Here is a 23,330-nt window from a genome sequence, read left to right as displayed (position 1 = left end):
CCTTCTGTAATATTATACAGAGGCTAATTTTGCCCAAAATATTTGTTTTATTTTCATTTTCTATATTAACATTAAATTCAATTTATGTATTAAAGGTATTATGCTTTCATTCATACATAGTTGCATTTATGTGTCTTTTTAATTTTGTATGTAAAAGAATAACGGAGCTATTTTTCTGAAATACAGTGTACTAACCAAAACTAGTTAAAATATGGAAAATTTTTACCTAACTGTCATTTTTTTATCAAAACGGAAAGGAATGTTAATATTTACTATACACATCACACGTTTTATTCATCTGCATGTTTTTCTGATTTAAGTAACTAATTCCTGATAATAGTACGTCTATTTCATAAAATTTTACCTACCATGTATGCCGTGCCGCAGGCGATTAGACAAAACAAATTTATGTATCACATCGGAATGTATACCTCACTATACTTAATCTTAGATAAAATTAAGGCATATGTGCAACAAGGTATCTATTGTAGAGTAATTCTTTGATTGGTAATTATTGTATTTTCATATTGTTTCAGGGATAGTACACATATACTTATACTTTTCCCACGATAGTAGGAAGGAGTATACTCTTACTTGGTTTAGTGAAAGAATCTTTTCCTTCATCAAAGATCATCTCTCTTCAAACGAAGACAAGTACATAACTGGCAATTTGTTTCTGTTTTGAATGGCATAATGGTTGCAGGATAAATTGAATACATGGTTACTATCGACACGAGCAAAGCCTCGTCATCTCATCTAAAACTTTCAAGATAAATCTACACAAAAACATTTATAAAAATGTCTAATTAGCTTTTATTTTTTGCGAGCAGAATTCGAGACGAGTTTCATAAAATCTCAGATGACATGAACACATATATAAGATACATAGCTAGAAAAATCCACATTTTTTTTAGACCTTTAACGTCAAAATGTGCACAACCCCATTGTGGTCATTTTGCCCTGTCATGCACCAACCCTGTACCCATGCCTTCGTTTCTTTACGTCCCTTGATTGGATTTCACGTTTCACGTTGCGGCACCTCTGACTAACCTTTCACGCAAAGGACAGCCGAACAGAGTAATCTGGACAAATGCGCAGGACATAGTCTTCAATACTCTTAAGAAACTACTGTCCCAAGATCCGATTCTGAAGCTTCCTGATTTAGACGCTCCCTTCATACTGCGAACAGAAGCGTCCGATTACGGAATCGGAGTGATCCTTCTTCAGGAAGAGCATAGCATTCCACACCCAGTCGATTATGCGAGCCGGAAGCTCAAAGGAGGAGTAATGTCATATTCTGTCATAGAGAAAGAGTGTCTAGCAGTCATACAGGGAATCGCCAAGTTTGAGAAATACCTCTTTGGAGGACAATTCGTATTTGAGACGGATCACCAACCCTTGCTCTACTTGAATAAGTCGAAAGGAACTAATGCTCAACTAATGCGATGGGTCCTGCAACTGCAACATCACAGATCCCGTATCCAGGCCATTAGGGATAAAGATAGGCGCAGATTTTTTTTTGAGTATGATGCAGACTATTTCCTTAGATTTTTCTAGAGATTTTCCAGTAAATATATCGTGACCTTCTTGCAAAATAAAAATTGTTGTATGCACCCCAACGTTTATTCTTTTAGCGGGGGCATATTTTTCGGTCACATATATATTATTTAACCATTTTACAGTTTTTATTATTTCATGCATTGTAAATACGGAATTTAGTTATCCACTCACGGGTCTATTAATAGCTATAACTGTGTAGCGACAGGCAGATAGCCATGCGTGAATGGTAGACTCAACGTGCAGAACAGTATACCAGCACAAACTACAGATTGTGGTGCGTTGTTACACATTTGCTAATAATATCTCGTGTATATATTTGCTATCTGTGAGTCTAACAAGTGACATGTTTAACTGATATAATGTAGCAAATCATTGTATAGATATAACATTTATGAAGTAAGTTAGTTAATAATTGTTTACTATTATTAGATGTTTACAATGCCACGTTAAATAACCATATAATCGTCACGGTTGAGTGAACCGCACCTGTTGGAATGCACAAGCCGTTAAGGCGGAATGAACCATCATTTTGAATCTTGGTGTTAGGTAAATATATATTGCTAAATAATATATTTTATTATCCTTTATAGTGGTATAAATAGAGGTTCCCCAACAAATGGCTGTTGTTTATCATTTTATCAAACTCGAGTTAGTTAATAGGTTTGGACTTTGATCTACGACAGATACCACTATGTTCTATCTAGGCCCTTAACAATCTAAATAGGTTTCCTACTTTTTACGCGTGTTGATCTAGGTCTTCCACGTTTGTCACGGTGCGTCAAGGCCGGGTAGTTTTGACGCAGGTATGTGTCCATAGTATAAAAGGAGATGAGTTATAATTAGAAATGCAACATTATTTATTGCTGGAAATGTAATTTCAAAAATGTTTAATTACAACAAATGTGTTACAAGAACGGGAATTCTATTATGCACTAATGAGTTAAGCTATAACAGCTGGGAAACAGGTCAACTTTACCATTCTATGACTCCCCAACGAGGTTACCAATGCCTTTCTAACGATATTTCTAATGCTGTCTTGGAAATAATTAATCTTGCCAGAAAGATATAAGGATAGAAGGCACAAAGTATTATTCCTTCACTTACTACCCTTACTTTATATATATTACCCCGGAATAACGTAAGACCTAAGTATGACGCAACACGCCGTAGCGCGTCAGGATAGCAAACGTTACAACTCGGGATGTGCCTTGATAAAACGCGACGAAATGGCTACCAAACACATTAACTTGCCATGGAAAAGCTGGACAAAACAGGATAAAACGCACATTCAACATGCATCAACCATGATAAAACACGAACAGAACGCTGCAAAACGTTGAGAAGCACCGTGAAGAACCGGTAAGTATATCCACCACGGACCGTCTCTAAATTCTGGTACGTCCTTCCACGTACTGTCAAGTCTTGTTGCTTCAAGTCTGTTTTATTGCGTCATGTTACGTTCACCATTTATACTGTGGCAATTTTTCTTGACAGTTTAAAAATTTAAACGGCATCCCCGGTAATCACGGCCGCTCACGTTTGTATATCACGTCCTTCTGTGACATCTCGGGCTGTCTCACGACCACTCCGTTTTGTTCACGATGGCTTGAAACGTGATTGCCGTGGTCGCCGGGAACATAGTGTAAACCTAATGCTAGGTTTACACTATGTTCCCGGCGACCACGGTAGCCCAGTTTGCCCGAAACGTGGCGCGTCTTGGAATTTTGGCTATTTTTGCATTTGTATTCAAGTTGAGCTAGGTCTTCTTATGTTTTGCCACGGTATTTTACGAATTACGTGGTGGATCGTTGCTATAGTGGAAAGGGCAGTTCCCGGAGGTTAAAAATACACTACGGCTTTAGCACGGTCTATCAAGGATACCACTGGCGTTCTCTCTAGGCCTGTTACGATATTATGAGGTCTGCTATGTTTTACACATTGTAAATTACCATTGTTTGAGTGTTTGAGAAAAAACAACCTCTGACATGTTTTCAGATATGTTTCTATCTGAATTATTTTGCTGATTCTTGCTATTAATGCACCACATTATCGTACATGTGCATGTAGGGGTCATTTTGATTCTGCTGTTGGATATGAGTAGTTAACGATGGTGTTGTTCATTGTTGAATGCTCAACCTTAACATCAAGATGGAGAATTGCAATTAAATCGTCACTAAAGATTTAAAAAGTTTAATATAGCCAAGTGTTTCAACGCAAATATTTTTGGTCTGTAATGGTTCTCACTTAATCTGCCTTTTGCAATGATAGCTTTGGTATTCCGAATTTGCATATTACAGAGTTATCTGCACTTGCGGGTAGGTATTGATTGTGACGTCATGTGTTTGCGATCGTAACGTCATACGTTTCGGAGACAACAACGTGAATTGTGCTCACAAAATAATGACGTAACAATCGATACCTACCCGCAAGGGAGCTAACTCTGTAATATGCAAAGACGGAATACATATACTGGTTAAAATGGGTTTGATAATGACTATTTGTATTTATTAATACAAATAATTCCAAGAGGTATCAAATATGTACCAGGCCATTATATATTGCTTGCAACGTAAGACCGTAATAGGACGCAACACGCCGTATCACATCGGGCTTTCAACCGCTACAAGCCGTGATGTGCCTCGACAGAATGCATCGAAATGGCTATCATCCACCTTGGCTTGACGTGAAAACCGTGACAAACCTGGACAAAACAGTACAAAACGTGCAGCCAATCTGCATCAACCGTGATAAAACGTGGTAAAAACGCTTCTCGTTCCACCACGGACCGTCTGCAAAGTTTTGTTATGGCCTCGTACGCGCTGTTACTTTTTGTTACGTCAATCCCGTTTTGTCACGTCTTGTGACGTTCACCATCTGTACCATGAATGCCGTGGCAAATTGTTTGACAGTTAAAAATCTGGCAGGGCACTCACGGTAATCACGGCCGCTCACACTTGTCTATCGCGTCCTTCTGCGTTGTCTCATGTTGTCTCATGTTGTCTCACGGTCACCACGTTTTGTCTACGGTGGCCTGAAACGGGCTGCCGAGGCCGCCTAGAACATAGTGTAAAACCTAGCATAACATAACGTCATAATGTATTTTCTGCTCTGTGCATCCATACAAAATCGTTTCAGATTATAACTCTTGTGCACAAGAATTACTATCAAAATGTCCTCATACGTATATATTGATGTAGTACCTGTTTCCATAAAGTGAAATACACAGTTTTCAGGAGACTGTGCTGAGGTATGAGAGATTGTAGTGTATGTGCAGTCATTTCAACCAGAGACAGCGACCAGACCAGTCACTTGTCAAGGACTGTCAAGAGGCTTATATTGAAGTGCATGAAATGCAAGGAGCTGAGGGTTTCTCATAGTAGGACTGTGTCCTCATGTAGCCACCTTAAATATTCCATTAATTACTATTAGACAGTTTAGCTGTGTGCTATGATATAAGATATTGTACTGTACTCAAGTTGTGTGCTTGTCAAGGAAGCTGTATGCTTGGAAACAGTTTAGTGAAATTAGTAGAGAGCTGTGTGCTCTTAAACTGCATTTAGAAGCTGTGTGCTATGAAGAAGGATGTGTGTTCATGAAGCTGTGTGCTAAATGGGAAAGCTGTTTGCTCGAGAAGACTGTAAAGTAAGTAAATGATTTGTACAGAATATGAGTTAAATGTGTAATTTAAGTATATCTATTGTATTGAAGATGTAGAGTTAGGTTAGAGAGATAATATGTCAGAAAATATCCCATATATACATGTGTAGCTGTATATGCCAGAATGTAGAGTAAAACGTTGCAAATCCATGAGTATGTGTTGGAATACTGTGCAGGAAAGGTTGTTTGGACATAGACTTAGTTTATGCATATCATTGTAGGTGACCATGATACTCGGGAGTCCTTGTCGTTATCTCGACCAACACCCCAGAAGTAAGGATAGCCTGTCACAGCGTGGGACAGTGGATCCAAATCCTTAGTGTGAAATATCAACGATGGTATGTGTTATGAGCAGAGACTTTTAGTGCTTGCGTGGGAAATGAAACCTTCTTATGAATGTATAACGCTACATGTGTATATGATATATGTAAGGTAATTATAGGTTATATTTTGTATAAGGACTATATATCAAATAGGATTAAATATATGTGAGGTCGTTTGTGTTTGGGTTGACAGGACAGAGTGTGTATTTCCAAACATACATGTGTTGCTAATCGCCGATACTCCTTATTCTTGGAAATTACCTAGGGGAAATGCGCAAAAACAATTTCAATCTGAATGTCCTCGGTGGGTGTCTCATTATCCAAGATCCTAGTAATTCAATAGGTTTAACTTTAAGAAGATATTGAGATGTGGTTTTAGATCAAAACATTATAACATAATTTGATCAGAGTTACAAGTTACCTCGTTCTGTGACATTTCGTTTTATGTTTTATGAGTGAAATATAATTTTGATTTTTAGAGGGACTAACTTTATTTTTCTTTTAAATCACTGCATTTTTTTTTAGTTTGAATTTTTTTAACTGACAGTCTACTCTACTCTACCGTAACAGTAAATATCTCGACTTCGGAATTTGCTCCATGGTTGCAACCCTGACACTCTTCGGGTGTATTACTAGGTGCAGAAACATACATTTTCCTGTCAGGCAAAACCACATTAATTATTGCTAGATATGTGATTGCAGCTGATGGTTTGTAATTTATTACATTATTGGCGTCTGTTCCGTTCCTTAAGAAAAGTTCTACGATGTCTATGTGACCTTTCTTTACTGCTTCTCCAAATGCATTACCCTAAAACAAAACGTGTCAGGAGTGCTGGTAGAAATTAAAAATGATTAGCGTTTTGAATCATACTTCATAGCTATATAATTAAGCTTTAAGAATTGTTCATTACTTTGTTAAAGTAATTTATATGCTTTTTAACAGGCGTTTTCGGTGAACTGTACAGCACGTATGATGATTCACGAACATGTTTCATAAGTATTGGATTTGAGTACCGTGGTAGTCTAGGCCGAATTGTCGATCATGTGCTAAAGTTTTTACCAAGGTATTACCAAGGAGAAAATAAAACCTTTCAGTCCACGACAAATCAATAATGGCTACAGATGTGATTGCAACTGATTCTTATGGTATACGTACCTTATTGGGGTCTGCTCCGTTGCTTAACAATAATTTTGCGATGTCCATATGACCTCTCTCTGTTGCGTATTCCAGAGCGTAACCCTAAATGGATGTTGTTAGATATTAAAAGAAATTAACTTAAACTAATCTATGTAAATATTGCGATACATTTATATATGCGATGCATTCAATTTTATATTGTAATTCAAAAACACATCAAACACGTATAAAGGCGAAACATATATTTTCTCTAAGACATCACTCTGTAATATTAGACAGAGACGTTTTTGTCCCAAATATATTTTGTTAAGCATTCACTTATTAGCCTTTGTATATATTTGTTTATTTTCACTTTCTTTATTGACGTTTTTTTAAATATGCATTTATTCATACATCGTTGTGTTTTATAACTTTGGCAATAGTAATCTATTTGCTTTAGAAATAGGCGTTAGGTGGCGATTTGTCAAATAGTTCACTACTATTTTAATACTTATTTTGACCATTACATGTACTAGCATTTTTCGTGAAACTGTATTGCACTTAAGATTCATGTATTGTAACGTTTATTATCTCTATATTTCATAAATATTGGATTTGAGTATCTAAATACTCCAGGACGAATTTTCGATCATTGGTTAATGTTTCGATATAGGAACTCTTCAATATGCCGTGGTAGAAAAAATGTATAAAACGCAGAAGCATCGATGCACAAATGCAGTGGATTAGGGTAGATAAAAAAAAACCCAAATCGAAACAAATATTTGAAACATGATACATGAGAAACGAAATGAAATGCGCCATTAACCTAGTGTTGTCATGACGTCATCATAATGTATTTTCTCCGCTGGTAGCTTCAGATTTAATTACACTTGTAAGAATATACAGAAATACAGTAAAACCCCTCTAACTCGAACCCGGATTCCTCGAATACCCCCTATTCGTCGAACTGGTCGTACGGTCCCGACCGTGTCCCTATATAATCTATGTAACAAAACCCCGGATAGCTCGAACAGCTATTCGTCGAATACCCCTCATTCCTCGAACAGAAATATGTCCCCGTTTCATCAAATACATAGTATTTACCCATGTTTTTTTCAACTTGATATTGCTATCAATAAAACACTTGAATAAAGAAATCCAAAATGCTGAAAGATAGGGTAATTAAAATTTCATTGCCGTGCATTGTTTGTCATAGTTTGAGACCGGACATTTTGACTGTCGATAGTAACGAACCTCGGATGAGTCGAATACCCGTATTTCTCGAACTATTGACCTGGTCCCCTGTTGTTCGAGTTATAGGGGCTTTACTGTATTACCTAGTAAAAATACATTAATTATCATGTGGTTTATGACAAAAAAAAATGTTTCATTTGTATGTAAGACTAACACTCATAAACAATCGTTCACAACATTTTGTCTTAAGGTTTTCACCCCCAAACGTCCTTGTTTCAAGTTTCGATGTATAAAAGAAGAAAAATAAGACTGTTTTATCTACCTGATGAACTGTTTCCGTACCTTCTTATGGACTGATACCGACTAATGAAATCGCCACCTGACCATTCGAGTGAATTGATCTTTATCAACCTTAACGTGCATAAAATATGTATAGGTTTTTACCTACATAATGAAATCGCCTTTCACGCCTCCTATTGCTCGTATAGAATTATCTTTACCGACCAATGAAATCGCCCACTGTACACTGGAATGGGATGATCTTTACCAACATAATGCAAATCGTCCACTGGTATGGATTGATCTTTTACAATATATTCCCACATATGAATAAATCTTTACCAACATGATACATTCGCTCGGATATCCTTTGATGTGAATTGATCATTAGCAAAATGGCGAAACCAGCTCGTAACGATTGATCTTTATCAAACTGAAAGAATCTCTTCCCGTATGAATTATGCGTTTCTAACCTGATGGGATCGCCACTTGTTCCCTCGTATTCATTGTTCTTTACCAACCAAATGCCGCCCTCCAATCTACTCTGTACGTGTTTATTTTCGCGAATTGCAGATATTTCGGAGTGTTTTCATTTTCGCGATATATACACGTTCAGACTTTTACAAACAAAGTTCATACATATATAAAATATTATGCACAGAGGAGATGTAAATTTCCATGTTTACAGTATTTAAAAAGACAATTAATAATGACTACAGATGTGTTGCAACTGATTGTCATATGTATAGTATACATATTTTATTGTAATCTGCTCCGTAGCTTAACAACAGTTTTGTGATGTCCATATGACCCCTCTTTGCTGCAATTTCCAGCACTTGACCCTCAAACAATACGTGTTGCTGGATGTTGTCAAAGATGAAACGATTAAGTAACCTATGTAAACATTACAATGGGATTGCATGCACGGTATTCAATTGATATTGTAATTCAATAACCCACTCTCGTTAGTTCAATTTCGAGAAAAACAAATAAATAAGAAATTGAAAAAAGGTAAACGATCGTTCAGAACAATTCGTCTGAAGGTTTTCACCCCCAAACGTCATTGATTCAGGTTTCATTTTAAAAAAGAAAGAAAATAAGACTGCTTTATCCATCTAATGAAATGTGTCCCTGCCTTCTTATGGACTGGTAGCTACTAAAGGAATTGCCACCTGACCATTCGAATTGGTTGATCTTGTTCGAATTATTGCAACCGGAACGTGCACATCATATGAATTGGTCTTTACCAACCAAATGAAATCACCCCTCTCGTCTCCTATTCCTCGTATGGAATTATATTTACCAACATAATTAAATCGCCAACCGTTCACTGATATGGGATGATCTTTATCAACATTATGAAATCGCCAACTGTCCACTGGAATGGGATGATCTTTAACAACATAATGAAATTGCCAACTGTCCACTGGAATGGGAGGATCTTTATCAACATAATGAAATCGCCAACTGTCCACTGGAATGGGATGACCTTTATCAACATAATGATATTTCCCACTGTCCACTGGATTGGGATAATCTTTATCAACAAAATGAAATCGCCAACAGTCTACTGGAATGGGATGATCTTTATCAACAAAATGAAATCGCCAACTGTTCACTTGAATGGGATAATCTTTATCAACAAAATGAAATCGCAAACTGTCCACTGGAATGGGAGGATCTTTATCAACATAATGAAATCACCAACTGTCCACTGGAATGGGATGATCTTTATCAACATAATGATATTTTCCACTGTCCACTTGAATGGGATAATCTTTTTCAACACAATGAAATCGTCAACTGTCCACTGGAATGGGATGATCTTTATCAACAAAATGAAATCGCCAACTGTCCACTGGAATGGGAGGATCTTTATCAACAAAATGAAATCACCAACTGTCCACTGGAATGGGATGATCTTTATCAACATAATGATATTTTCCACTGTCCACTTGAATGGGATAATCTTTTTCAACAAAATGAAATCGCCAACTGTTCACTGGAATTGGAGGATCTTTATCAACATTATGAAATCGTCAACTGTCCCCTGGAATCGGAGGAACTTTATCAACATAATGAAATTTCCCATTGTCCCCCGTGTAGATATATTGTGATCATTGTGTTTTTATCTTCACTGTTCCCACGTATAAATTCATCTTTACAAAGATGATAAATTTGCTCGGATATTCTTTGATGTGAGTTGATCATTGGCAACATGACGAAATCACTTCGTAACAATTGATCATTATCTAACTGATGGAATCTCTTTCCATATGAATTGAGTTTTTAAACATAATGGAATCGTCACTTGTCCCGTCGTATGGATTGTTCTTTACCAAACAAATCGATCCCCTTGCGCCCTCCAATCTGCTCTATACGTGTATATATGCGCAAGTGTTTATTTTCGCGAATGCATATGTAAATATTTCGCAGTGTTGTTATTTACACGTTATATATACACTTTCAGACTTTTACAAACAAAGTTCATAATATACAAACTATTATGAGCAGGGTTTTTTTCTGGGATTAAGCAATCGTCGCCAAAATTTCAACGTTTACAGTATTTTCAAGAATATAATCTCTACTTCGTAACTTACTTCATTTCATCTGTAGAATTCCTTCGAGTGTAACCCTACTGGTATTATCAAGGCGAAAATAAAACGTTTCAGTCCACGACAAACTAATAAAGTCTAGAGATGTGATTGCAACTGATGGTTATGGTATACATACCTTATTGGGGTCTGCTCCGTTGCTTAACAACATTTTTGTGATGTCCACATGACCTCTCTCAACTGCATAGTCCAGCGCGTAACACTAAATGGATGTTGGGAGAGATTAAAAGAGATTAAGTACAGGTCCACGTCAGAATCAGGCAGTTAATGTGTAAACGGTGATACATTCTATACGACTAAATTCAAATTTTTAGTGCTTTTTATTATAAAGAAATGTAAATAAAATTGGGGCAAATATTGTTTTTAGCCCAAGATATTTTTCTGTGAAGAAACTGTGTTGTTAATACCAAGATTTACAGAGGGATATTCCCTAGCAATATATAGTAAAGCACTTTAGTGGGGGAGGAGAAATGTACCCATCCTCTGACAGGTTTTTCGAAACATGTTTTTTTTAGGACCGGTATGATGCCTAGTTTCATTTTATGCTTGTTGCCATTGACAACTAATGTCCCATGGGGGTCATATGGCGGCCATCTTGGATTTCAGGTATCAAAAATGGCCAAAATGACACATTCGCATATATGCGCATAGATAGAGAACCAGACAACATTCAGAGGCAAATAAACACATTTTTTGATATGATTGAAACATGCTGAATACGATTAAATCATAATGATGACGCTACGTCTTCTCATTTTTTGTGAAATGACGGGAAAACAATAACATTTTCAGCTTTTTTTCCCTAAAAAATCGATAAATGTCATACTTTTTATCACAAGTAAAAAAAAATGATGGACAAATCACCTTGTAACAGTCATTGCGAATTGCACTAACCCTTGTGTAAACATATGTGTAATATAAAATGATAGATCACATCAATGATGTCGGAAAAAAAGAGGGACCCCCCCATAAAAATTTATCAAAAAATGTCCAAAATGATACATTCGCATATATGCGCATAGATAGAGAACCAGACAACATTCAGAGGCAAATAAACACATTTTTAAATATGATTGAAACATGCTGAATACGATTAAATCATAATAATGACGTTACGTCTTCTCATTTTTGTGAAATGACGGGAAAACAATGAAATTTTCAGCTTTTTTTCCCTAAAAAATCGATAAATGTCATAATTTTTATCACAAGTAAAAAAAAATGATGGACAAATCACCTTGTAACAGTCATTTCAAATTGCACTAACCCTTGTGTAAACATATATGTATTTTAAAAAGATTTTATGTTTTTTAGCAGAAGAATCGTGGACATCCCCCCTCCCAACACTACTCATAGAGAAACAATCTTATAATTATTATTACATAAATTACATATTTCCTGATCTATGATGCAGACAGTTCCAAACTACAATTACATTTTTAACAGCCAGGTTCATGTAAGGATGTGCCAGGTTTATTGGTGGAGGAAAGGCGGAGTTCCCGGATAAAAAAACACCGCCAGCAGTCAATGCCTGGCAACTGCCCCTGTATATTCGAACAAGCTAGCCAGAGGTAGAGGGCTTGTGGTAATATGTCAAGACATCATACCCATCGGCCATCGCGGCCCCAATTACAATTAGAACGTGGTTAGAGCCGTAATAATCCACTCTCTTTCAGTGAACAACTGGAAACATAGAATTTTTCATAAATTTTCGGCTCGTGCCAGAACGAAACGTACCACTGTGTTCGAATTATTATCCTTGATTTTTTTTTGTCCTGAATAGACGATGGTATAGCACAACTCATTACCACAAAACTAAATCCTTTCGGTATCACGACTGATACTTTGGTTTCCATGAATCTGCTGCAGGTTGGCGTAGGATTTCATCACTCCAGGAAAATAAATGTACACATCTATTTCGACGATTCCCTCATACTTCACCGAGTCTAGAAATGGTTGGCGTCTTACCTCGACGACCATTGCCATTCGGGGGAGTGGTCTGGGGATCAGGTCTCCGAGCACATCAACGTACTGGAGATAAGGCTGTTCGTTTGGCTCTGCAGGCTTTTCTCTTCTGTCAGGAAATGCGGTTGACTCTCTTAGTCAAGCATCTTCCAGACAGGTTGAATGTTCTGGCGGATATTCTTTCCAGACGTTGCAAGCCGATTGTGACAGAAAGGCAGCTAAATCTCCCGATCTTCGAGGGCATTTACTAGGTGTAGAACATACCTCATATAGACCTTTTCGCCACTTCGCCACTAATTATCTACTTTTGTCTCTCCGGTGCCAGACCAAATGACTTGGGATGTGGAGGCTCTATCTCTAGATTGGGAGGGGATACATGCTTCTGCATTCCCTCCATTCAACCTGGTGGGCAGGGTTCTAATAGAAGTTTCGGGAGCATAATTTCCCCCTCCTTCTGATAGCGCCCCTGTGACCGAAATCCTGGTTTCCGCAGCTTTTTTCGTTTCTGTTGGTGGATATTCCTCTGGTTTTCCCACTCACAACCAATCTCCTGCACGAGCCTCGGTCCCAGAAGATCCATTTAAGAGCGTGCAAGCTATCTCAGGAGGCCTCGCTCAGTACGGCTTCTCTTAAGACGTGTCAGCTCGCATCGCCCGATCGAATTGACTATATAGGGGCATATGTAAATATATGAAATTGCCCACTGTCCACTGGATTTGGAGGATCTTAATAACATAATGACATTGTCCAATATCCACTGGCATGACATGAATTTTACCAACATAAAGAAAACGTCCACTGTCCCCTTGTATAGATTGATCTTTTACAATATATTTTCATCGCCCCTGTTCTCACGTATGAATTAATCTCTTACCAATCTGATAAGTTCGATCGGATATCCTTTGATGTGAATTGATCATTGGCAACATGACGAAATCACTTCGTAACAATTGATCATTATCTAACTGATGGAATCTCTTCCCGTATGAATTGAGTTTGTTAAACCTGATGGAATCGCCACTTGTTTCCTCGTTTGGATTGTTCTTTACCAACCAAATGTAATCGATTCCCTTGCGCCCTCCAATCTACTCTATACGTGTATATATGCGCAAATGTTTATTTACGCTAATTACATATGTAAATATTTCGGAGTGTTTTTTTTTTTCACGATATATATATACACTTTCAGACTTTTACAAACAAAGTGTATACATATGCAAACTATTATGATCAGGGGAAATTTTTTCTGATTAAGCGATCTTCGCCCTGCAAGCAAAACTTTTTCCCTCGTGTATTTCAACGTTTACAGTATTTTCAGGAGTATAATCTCTGCTTCGTAACTCACTTAATTTCATCCGTAGCATTCCTTCGGGTGTCACCCTAATGGTATGTGCCACGACAAAATAAACAAAGGCTAGATAGGCGATTGCAGATTTCTGGAGAGGATATATATAGGTTTTGCCTGTTGTCTAATCCATTTATCAATACAATAATATAATATCGTTCTCTGTAATTCCTGTATAACTTGTATTGTTTAATAAAACATTTTTTTAATCAAATATGTGATTGCAACTGATGGTTATGGTATACATACCTTATTTGGGTCTGCTCCGTTGCTTAACAACAGTTTTGTGATGTCCATATGACCTCTATTTGCTGCATAATCCAGCGCGTAACACTAAATGAATGTTGGTAGAGGTAAAAAGAGATGAAGTTTAACTAATCTATATAAATATTGCGCTATATTAGAATGCGAGGCATTCATATTTATATTGTAATTTAAAAACACATCAAACACGTAAACTATAAGTGGAAAAAAATATTTTCTTTAAGACAGGGACGCATTCCTCTATAATATTAGACAGATACTTTTTTGTTCAAAATATATCGTTGTGCATTTATTTATAAAACTTTGTATACATTTGCTTATTCTCACTTTCTATAATGACATTATTTTTCAAATTTACTCATTTAAGTTAATATGCATTTATTTTATACATCGTTGTATTTTTTCATAATTTTGGTAATAGTAATTAATTTGCTTTTGAAATAATTTTAACCATCACAAGCATTTATTGTGAAACTGTATGCACTTATTATGATTCACGAATAATAATCTTTATTCTCTCTATGTTTCATATGTTTATATTTGAGTAACTTAATAGTCTAGGGCGAATTTCCGATCATAGGTTAATGTTTCGATAGCGGAACACTTCAATAATCCATGTTACGGAATAGCATACAAAGAAACATTGATGCACAAATGCAGTGAATCAGAATAGATTTAAAAAACCCAAACCGAAATAGATATTTAAAACATGATATAATAGAAATGAAATGAAACACGCCAATAACCAAGCGTTGTCATGGCGACATAATGTATTTCCTGCTCTGGACACACAATAATAAAAATCGTTTCATATTTAATAACACTTGTGACAATATGCAGAAATATTACCTAGCAGAAATACAATAATTATCAAGTGGGTTATGAGAGATAAATGGTAGGACTATTTCATTTGTATTTATGTCTATATAACGCCGAACTTGCTTTCCTACTATGTGGGTGTATGATACTCATGAATTTAGTAATTTGGTTAACTTCTCAACAAATATGATAACCAAATTTGACAAAAGTATCATATAAACGTGATTTTATGACAAGTATATTATTATTAAAATAGTATACAGAAAAAATTGAATAGAGTTACTTGATTATATCATTGCTAGCTACTACAGGTTTATGATACCAAGACAATCATGATAGGGTTTCAAAAAACAGGCTTGGAGATTTCTCGGTTATCTTTAACATACATATGTAAATATGTAAATTGTACGTTCCTCTAACTTACTTTTTCTTTTTTTGGACGGAATTCGAACAACATTGTATGCACAAAAGATACTATTATGTATTGCCAACAACAAATTATAAGATATACGTTTGATCTAATAGACCTTTTTTGCTTGTATTTACTTTACAATTGAAGGTTGTATTCAGGCAAATATTAATCAAAAATAATTTTATATAACACACGGTTATTATCTTACAGTATACAGGATACTGTTGTTCTCGACACGGAGAGCTTAGAAGACTCGGTAAAGCCTCTGCTTTTCGGTTTTACGAAGTAGCATACGTTTCAGTTGTAATTATTTGAGCAGGCATTTTATTTTGAAGATTATTGACATTCAGTAATGTAATAATATAGCATATCATGAGATATAAGAGTAAATAATAGGCATATAACTGTACATATGATAAATGTTTGACATATTAAATTTTTGTGGTCTAGAAAAAAACTCAGTAATTAACAATTTCTTGTTGAAGCAATAGAGGCAGATGTTGACTATGATCAGGTGGACATTCTCTTAACAACCAGTGTCATTAAAGTTGTGCCAGGTTTTCAAACATGAAAATGGCTAGTAATAGACATAAATCGCCGGGATACTTTGACTTCATAGCAATAGAGGCCTTTATTTGAAAGTCTTCAGCTTCAGCTTGCAACCTAGGTTAATTAGCCTAAAGGACAGGGCAGCTATTTAAGATAACAGGTTTGTTTAGTTCCATCCCATCCCATTTCAAAACATCGCCCCTCAGCTCAAATATCGCTTGATCTTTACCAACCTGATAGAATTGTCCTCTCACCTCTCGTATATGTGAATTTTTAATAACCTAATGAAATCGCCCCGTTCCTCGTATTGATTGATATTTACTGATATAATGAAATGGCTCCCATTTCCCCTCGTTTAGTTCAATCGTAACCAACATAAATAATTTGCCGTTAAAACTCAAAGTATATTGCTACGTATCGCGTAAAACCACTTATCACACGCACTTTTTTGATTTTTAGATATTGCAAGATATATATAAAATTGTGATAATAAGTTATCAACATTGTGAAGTTCAAAGGACAACGTCATCAATTAAAAATGTTCAGTTTTTCAGTCGGCATCTTTTTAAACTCAATAAAACATCCTGCAGTCATTATCAAATGAAAATTTTGTAAGAACCCAAAGTATTACTTCTTACCTCCAGTTTCAACAGAATTAATCAATATTTCAATATCTCCTGAAATAAGGGAGTTTTGACGATTATTCAACACCGATACATTATTGGCGTCGTTTGGCGTATCTATAAGTTAAGGGATTAAACAGTAAATATAGAAGAATACGTGTAGCGCTAACCATGTTCAAAAGTTAATTTATACATGAAATTTGCATCACCAGGAAAAATGGAATATATCTATTTGTACAATATTTGAATAATCAGTACCTACACACAACCTGACAGAAAAAAAAAACCCCTCTAAATGACGATCGTTTGTTGACAATTATTATTTGTTTCCGAACAACCTCGATTCTGGTTTTCTTTCTAAAAACAAAAAGCTGAAATTGTAATTTAAAAGCATTTGAAGAAGGCAAATTTTGCATTGCCAATCAGAACCGCCAAAATGTGTCAAACGACTGTGAAAATAAGTTTATGGAGATATTTTCAAATGTTTTATTGTAAGATAGAAAGAAAAACAACGGCGTAGGAATTAATCTTAACCAATCTGATGAAATCACCCTGTCCTTTTGTATGAATTTATCTTAACCAACAGAATTCATTTACACATTGTCCCTTCGTATGGATTCGTCTTTACCAATCAATAAAATCGCCCCACGATGAAATCGCCCCCTGTCACCTTGTATAGATTGACGTCTACCAATCTAGGATATCGACACCTGTCACATTGTATGGATTGATGTCTACCAATCTAAGAAATCGCCCCCTGTCATATTGTATGGATTGATGTCTACCAATCTAAGAAATCGCCCCCTGTCATATTGTATGGATTGATGTCTACCAATCTAAGAAATCGCCCCCTTTCACATTGTATGGATTGATGTCTACCAATCTAAGAAATCGCCCCCTGTCACATTGTATGGATTGATGTCTACCAATCTAAGAAATCGCCCCCTTTCACATTGTATGGATTGATGTCTACCAATCTAAGAAATCGCCCCCTGTCACATTGTATGGATTGATGTCTACCAATCTAAGAAATCGCCCCCTGTCATATTGTATGGATTGATGTCTACCAATCTAAGAAATCACCCCCTTTAACATTGTATGGATTGATGTCTATCAATCTAAGAAATCGCCCCCTGTCACATTGTATGGATTGATGTCCACCAATCTAAGAAATCGCCCCCTGTCATATTGTATGGATTGATGTCTACCAATCTAAGAAATCGCCCCCTTTAACATTGTATGGATTGATGTCTATCAATCTAAGAAATCGCCCCCTTTAACATTGTATGGATTGATGTCTATCAATCTAAGAAATCGCCCCCTGTCATATTGTATGGATTGATGTCTATCAATCTAAGAAATCGCCCCCTGTCACATTGTATGGATTGATGTCTACCAATCTAATAAAATCGACCCCTTTCACCTCGTATGTGTTATGGTCTAACAATCTAATGAAATCGACCCCTGTAACCTTATATGCATTTTTATTAACTATAACCCGCGGGTACTTTCGAGATTAAGCGATCTTCGCATAATAAGCGAATCTTTTCCCTCGCGTAAATTTCCTCGTTTTCAGTGTTTTTGCGAGTAAAATATATACTTAGTAAGTGACTTTATTCCATACGTAACATTTCTACGGGTGTCATCATACTTGTATTGCCAAAGAGTTAATAAACCTTTCAGTTCACAACAAATAAAAAATATGATGGTTATGGTATACATACCTCATTGGGGTCTGCTCCGTTGCTTAACAACAGTTTTATGATGTCCATATGACCTTCAGCTGCTGCATATGCTAGTGGGCAACCCTAAATGGATGTTAGATATTGCAAGGTATTATCTTTAGCAAATCTATGTAAATATTGCGCTATATTATAGAATGCGAGGCATTCACATTTATATTGTAATTTAAAAACACATCAAACACGTGAACTATAAGTGGAAAAAAAGTATTTTCTCTAAGACAGGGACGCATTCCTCTATAATATTAGACAAATACTTTTTTGTTCAAAATATATCGTTGTGCATTCATTTATTAAACTTTGTATACATTTGCTTATTTTCACTTTCTATGATGACATTATTTTTCAAATTTACTCATTTAAGTTAATATGCATTTATTTATACATCGTTGTATTTTTTCATAATTTTGGTAATAGTAATTAATTTGCTTTTGAAATAATTTTAACCATCACAAGCATTTATTGTGAAACTGTATGCACTTATTATGATTCACGAATAATAATCTTTATTCTCTCTATGTTTCATATGTTTATATTTGAGTAACTTAATAGTCTAGGGCGAATTTCCGATCATAGGTTAATGTTTCGATAGCGGAACACTTCAATAATCCATGTTACGGAATAGCATACACACAAAGAAACATCGATGCACAAATGCAGTGAATCAGAATAGATTTAAAAAACCCAAACCGAAATAGTTATTTGAAACATAATACAATAGAAATGAAATGAAACACGCCAATAACCAAAGCGTTGTCATGGCGACATAATGTATTTCCTGCTCTGGACACACAATAATAAAAATCGTTTCATATTTAATAACACTTGTGAGAATATGCAGAAATATTACCTAGCAGAAATACAATAATTATCAGGTGGGTTATGAGAGAAAAGTGTTAGGACTATTCTATTTGTATGTATGTCTATATAACGCCGAACTTGCTTTCCTACTAGGTGGTTGTATGATACTCATGAATTTAGTAATTTGGTTAACTTCTCAACAAATATGATAACCGAATTTGACGAAAGTATCATATAAACGTGATTTTTTGACAAGTATATTATTATTAAAGTAGTATACAGAAAAAATTGAATAGAGTTACTTGATTATATCATTGCTAGCTACTACAGGTTTATGATACCAAGACAATCATGATAGGGTTTCAAAAAACAGGCTTGGAGATTTCTCGGTTATCTTTATCATACATATGTAAATTGTACGTTCCTCTAACTTACTTTTTCTTTTTTTGGACGGAATTCGAACAACATTGTATGCACAAAAGATACTATTATGTATTGCCAACGACAAATTATAAGATATACGTTTGATCTAATAGACCTTTTTTGCTTTTATTTACTTTACAATTGAAGATTTTATTCAGGCAAATATTAATGAAAAATAATCTTATATTACACACGGTTATTATCTTACAGTACACAGGATACTGTTGTTCTCGACACGGACAGCTTAGAAGACTCGGTAAAGCCTCTGCTTTTCGGTTTTTTTCGAAGTTGCATACGTTTCAGTTGTAATTATTTGAGCAGACATTTTATTTTGAAGATTATTGACATTCAGTAATGTAATAATATAGTATATCATGAGATATAAGAGTAAATAATAGGCATATAACTGTACATATGATAAATGTTTGACATATTAAATTTTTGTGGTCTAGAAAAAAACTCAGTAATTAACAATTTCTTGTTGAAGCAATAGAGGCAGATGTTGACTATGATCAGATGGACATTCTCTTAACAACCAGTGTCATTGAAGTTGTGCCAGGTTTTCGAACTTGCGATTCAAACCTGAAAATGGCTAGTAATAAATATAAATCGCCGGGATACTTTGACTTCATAGCAATAGAGGCCTCCATTTGAAAGTCTTCAGCTTCAGCTTGCAACCTAGGTTAATTAGCCTAAAGGACAGGGCAGCTATTTAAGATAACAGGTTTGTTTAGTTCCATCCCATCCCATTTCAAAACATCGCCCCTCAGCTCAAATATCGCTTGATCTTTACCAACCTGATAGAATTGTCCTCTCACCTCTCGTATATGTGAATTTTTAATAACCTATTGAAATCGCCCCGTTCCTCGTATTGATTGATATTTACTGATATAATGAAATGGCTCCCCTTTCCCCTCGTTTAGTTCAATCGTAACCAACATAAATAATTCGCCGTTAAAACTCAAAGTATATTGCTACGTATCGCGTAAAACCACTTATCACACGCACTTTTTTGATGGAATCTTTGTTTCTGAAATTGTTTTTGTAGATATTGCAAGATAAATATAAAATTGTGATAATACGTTATCAACATTGTGAAGTTCAAAGGACAACGTCATCAATTAAAAATGTTCAGTTTTTCAGTCGGCATCTTTTTAAACTCAATAAAACATCCTGCAGTCATTATCAAATGAAAATTTTGTAAGAACCCAAAGTATTACTTCTTACCTCCAGTTTCAACAGAATTAATCAATATTTCAATATCTCCTGAAATAAGGGAGTTTTGACGATTATTCAACACCGATACGTTATTGGCGTCGTTTGGCGTATCTAGGAGTTAAGGGAATTAAACAGTAAATATAGAAGAATACGTGTAGCGCTAACCATGTTCAAAAGTTAATTTATACATGAAATTTGCCTCACCAGGAAAAATGGAATATATCTATTTGTACAATATTTGAATAATCAGTACCTACACACAACCTGACAGAAAAAAAACTCTAAATGACGATCGTTTGTTGACAATTATTATTTGTTTCCGAACAACCTCGATCCTGGTTTTCTTTCTAAAAACAAAAAGCTGAAATTGTAATTTAAAAGCATTTGAAGAAGGCAAATTTTGCATTGCCAATCAGAACCGCCAAAATGTGTCAAACGACTGTGAAAATAAGTTGATAGAGACGGTTTCAAATGTTTCATTGCAAGATAGAAAGAAAAGCAACGGCGTAGGAATTAATCTTAACCAATCTGATGAAATCACCCCGTCCTTTTGTATGAATTTATCTTTACCAACAGAATTCATTTACACATTGTCCCTTAGTATGGATTCGTCTTTACCAATCAATAAAATCGCCCCACGATGAAATCGCCCCCTGTCACCTTGTATAGATTGACGTCTACCAATCTAGGATATCGACACCTGTCACATTGTATGGATTGATGTCTACCAATCTAAGAAATCGCCCCCTGTCATATTATATGCATTTTTATTAACTATAACCCGCGGGTACTTTCGAGATTAAGCGATCTTCGCATAATAAGCGAATCTTTTCCCTCGCGTAAATTTCCTCGTTTTCAGTGTTTTTGCGAGTAAAATATATACTTAGTAAGTGACTTTATTCCATACGTAACATTTCTACGGGTGTCATCATACTTGTATTGCCAAAGAGTTAATAAACCTTTCAGTTCACAACAAATAAAAAATATGATGGTTATGGTATACATACCTCATTGGGGTCTGCTCCGTTGCTTAACAACAGTTTTATGATGTCCATATGACCTTCAGCTGCTGCATATGCTAGTGGGCAACCCTAAATGGATGTTAGATATTGCAAGGTATTATCTTTAGCAAATCTATGTAAATATTGCGCTATATTAGAATGCGAGGCATTCACATTTATATTGTAATTTAAAAACACATCAAACACGTAAACTATAAGTGGAAAAATCTATTTTCTCTAAGACATGGACGCATTCCTCTATAATATTAGACAGATACTTTTTTGTTCAAAAAATATCGTTGTGCATTCAATTATTTAACTTTGTATCCATTTGCTTATTTTCACTTTCTGTAATGATATTATTTTTCAAATTTACTCATTTAAGTTAATATGCATTTATTTATACATCGTTGTATTTTTTCATAACTTTGGTATTAGTAATTCATTTGCTTTTGAAATACTTTTAACCATGACTAGCATTTATTGTGAAACTGTTTTGCACCTATTATGATTCACGAATAATAATCTTTATTCTCTCTTTGTTTCATATGTTTATATTTGAGTAACTTAATAGTCTAGGGCGAATTTTCGATCATAGGTTAATGTTTCGATAGAGGAACTCTTCAATAATCTATGTTACGGAATAGCATACAAACAAAGAAACATCGATGCACAAATGCAGTGGATCAGGATAGATAAAAAAAACAACAAAATTGAAACAGATATTTGTAACATGATACATGAGAAACGAAATTAAACACGCCATTAACCAAGTGTTGTCATGGCCACATAATATATCTCCTGCTCTGGACACACAATAATAAAATCGTTTCAGATTTAATAACACTTGTGACATTATGCAAAAATATTACCCAGCAGAAATACAATAATTATCAGGTGGGTTATGAGAGAAAAGTATTCGGACTATTTCATTTGTATGTATGTCTATATAACGCCGAACTTGCGGTGGTTGTATGAATGCTCATGAATTTAGTAATTTGGTTAATTTCTCAACAAATATGATAGCCTAGCTGTTATAATCCATTGAAAAGTAAATAAGTATAAAGTACAAGGCAGCTTAAGATAACAGGTTTGTTTATTTCCATCCCATCCCATTTCAAAACATCACCCCTCTTCTCAAATATCGATTGATCTTTACCAACCGATAATGAAAGGGCTCCCCTTTCCCCTCGTTTAGTTTAATCGTAACCAACATGAATAATTCGCCGTTAAAACTGGCAATATATTGCTACGTATCCCGTTACACCACTCATCACACGCACTTATTAGATGAAATCTTTGTTTCTGAGAAAATGTTTTTTGATATTGCAAGATAAATATAAAATTGGGATGATAAGTTAATCAACATTGTGAGGTTCAAAGGACAACGTCCTAAGTTTATGGAGATATTTTCAAATGTTTTATT

At 35.3% G+C, this 23,330-nt stretch overlaps 1 protein-coding gene across 1 annotated transcript in view; it reads right to left on the bottom strand.

Annotated features, from left to right (window-relative positions):
• Positions 1-23,330, bottom strand: part of LOC138306655 (ankyrin-1-like) — a 50,665-nt gene that overhangs the window by 1,392 nt on the left and 25,943 nt on the right. Inside the window, exons 5-11 of the mRNA XM_069247096.1 lie at positions 21,911-21,994; positions 18,444-18,527; positions 14,302-14,385; positions 10,864-10,947; positions 8,891-8,990; positions 6,697-6,782; positions 6,265-6,348 (exon numbers count right to left, since the gene is read on the bottom strand). Coding sequence (XP_069103197.1) covers positions 6,265-6,348; positions 6,697-6,782; positions 8,891-8,990; positions 10,864-10,947; positions 14,302-14,385; positions 18,444-18,527; positions 21,911-21,994 — 606 coding nt within the window. The remainder of the gene's footprint in view (positions 1-6,264; positions 6,349-6,696; positions 6,783-8,890; positions 8,991-10,863; positions 10,948-14,301; positions 14,386-18,443; positions 18,528-21,910; positions 21,995-23,330) is intronic.

The sequence above is a fragment of the Argopecten irradians genome, chromosome 13 (assembly GCF_041381155.1).
Source record: "Argopecten irradians isolate NY chromosome 13, Ai_NY, whole genome shotgun sequence".
Taxonomy (NCBI): domain Eukaryota; kingdom Metazoa; phylum Mollusca; class Bivalvia; order Pectinida; family Pectinidae; genus Argopecten; species Argopecten irradians.
The sequence above is the reverse complement of the archived record's forward strand: the minus strand, read 5'-3'. Positions and strand labels throughout refer to the sequence as shown.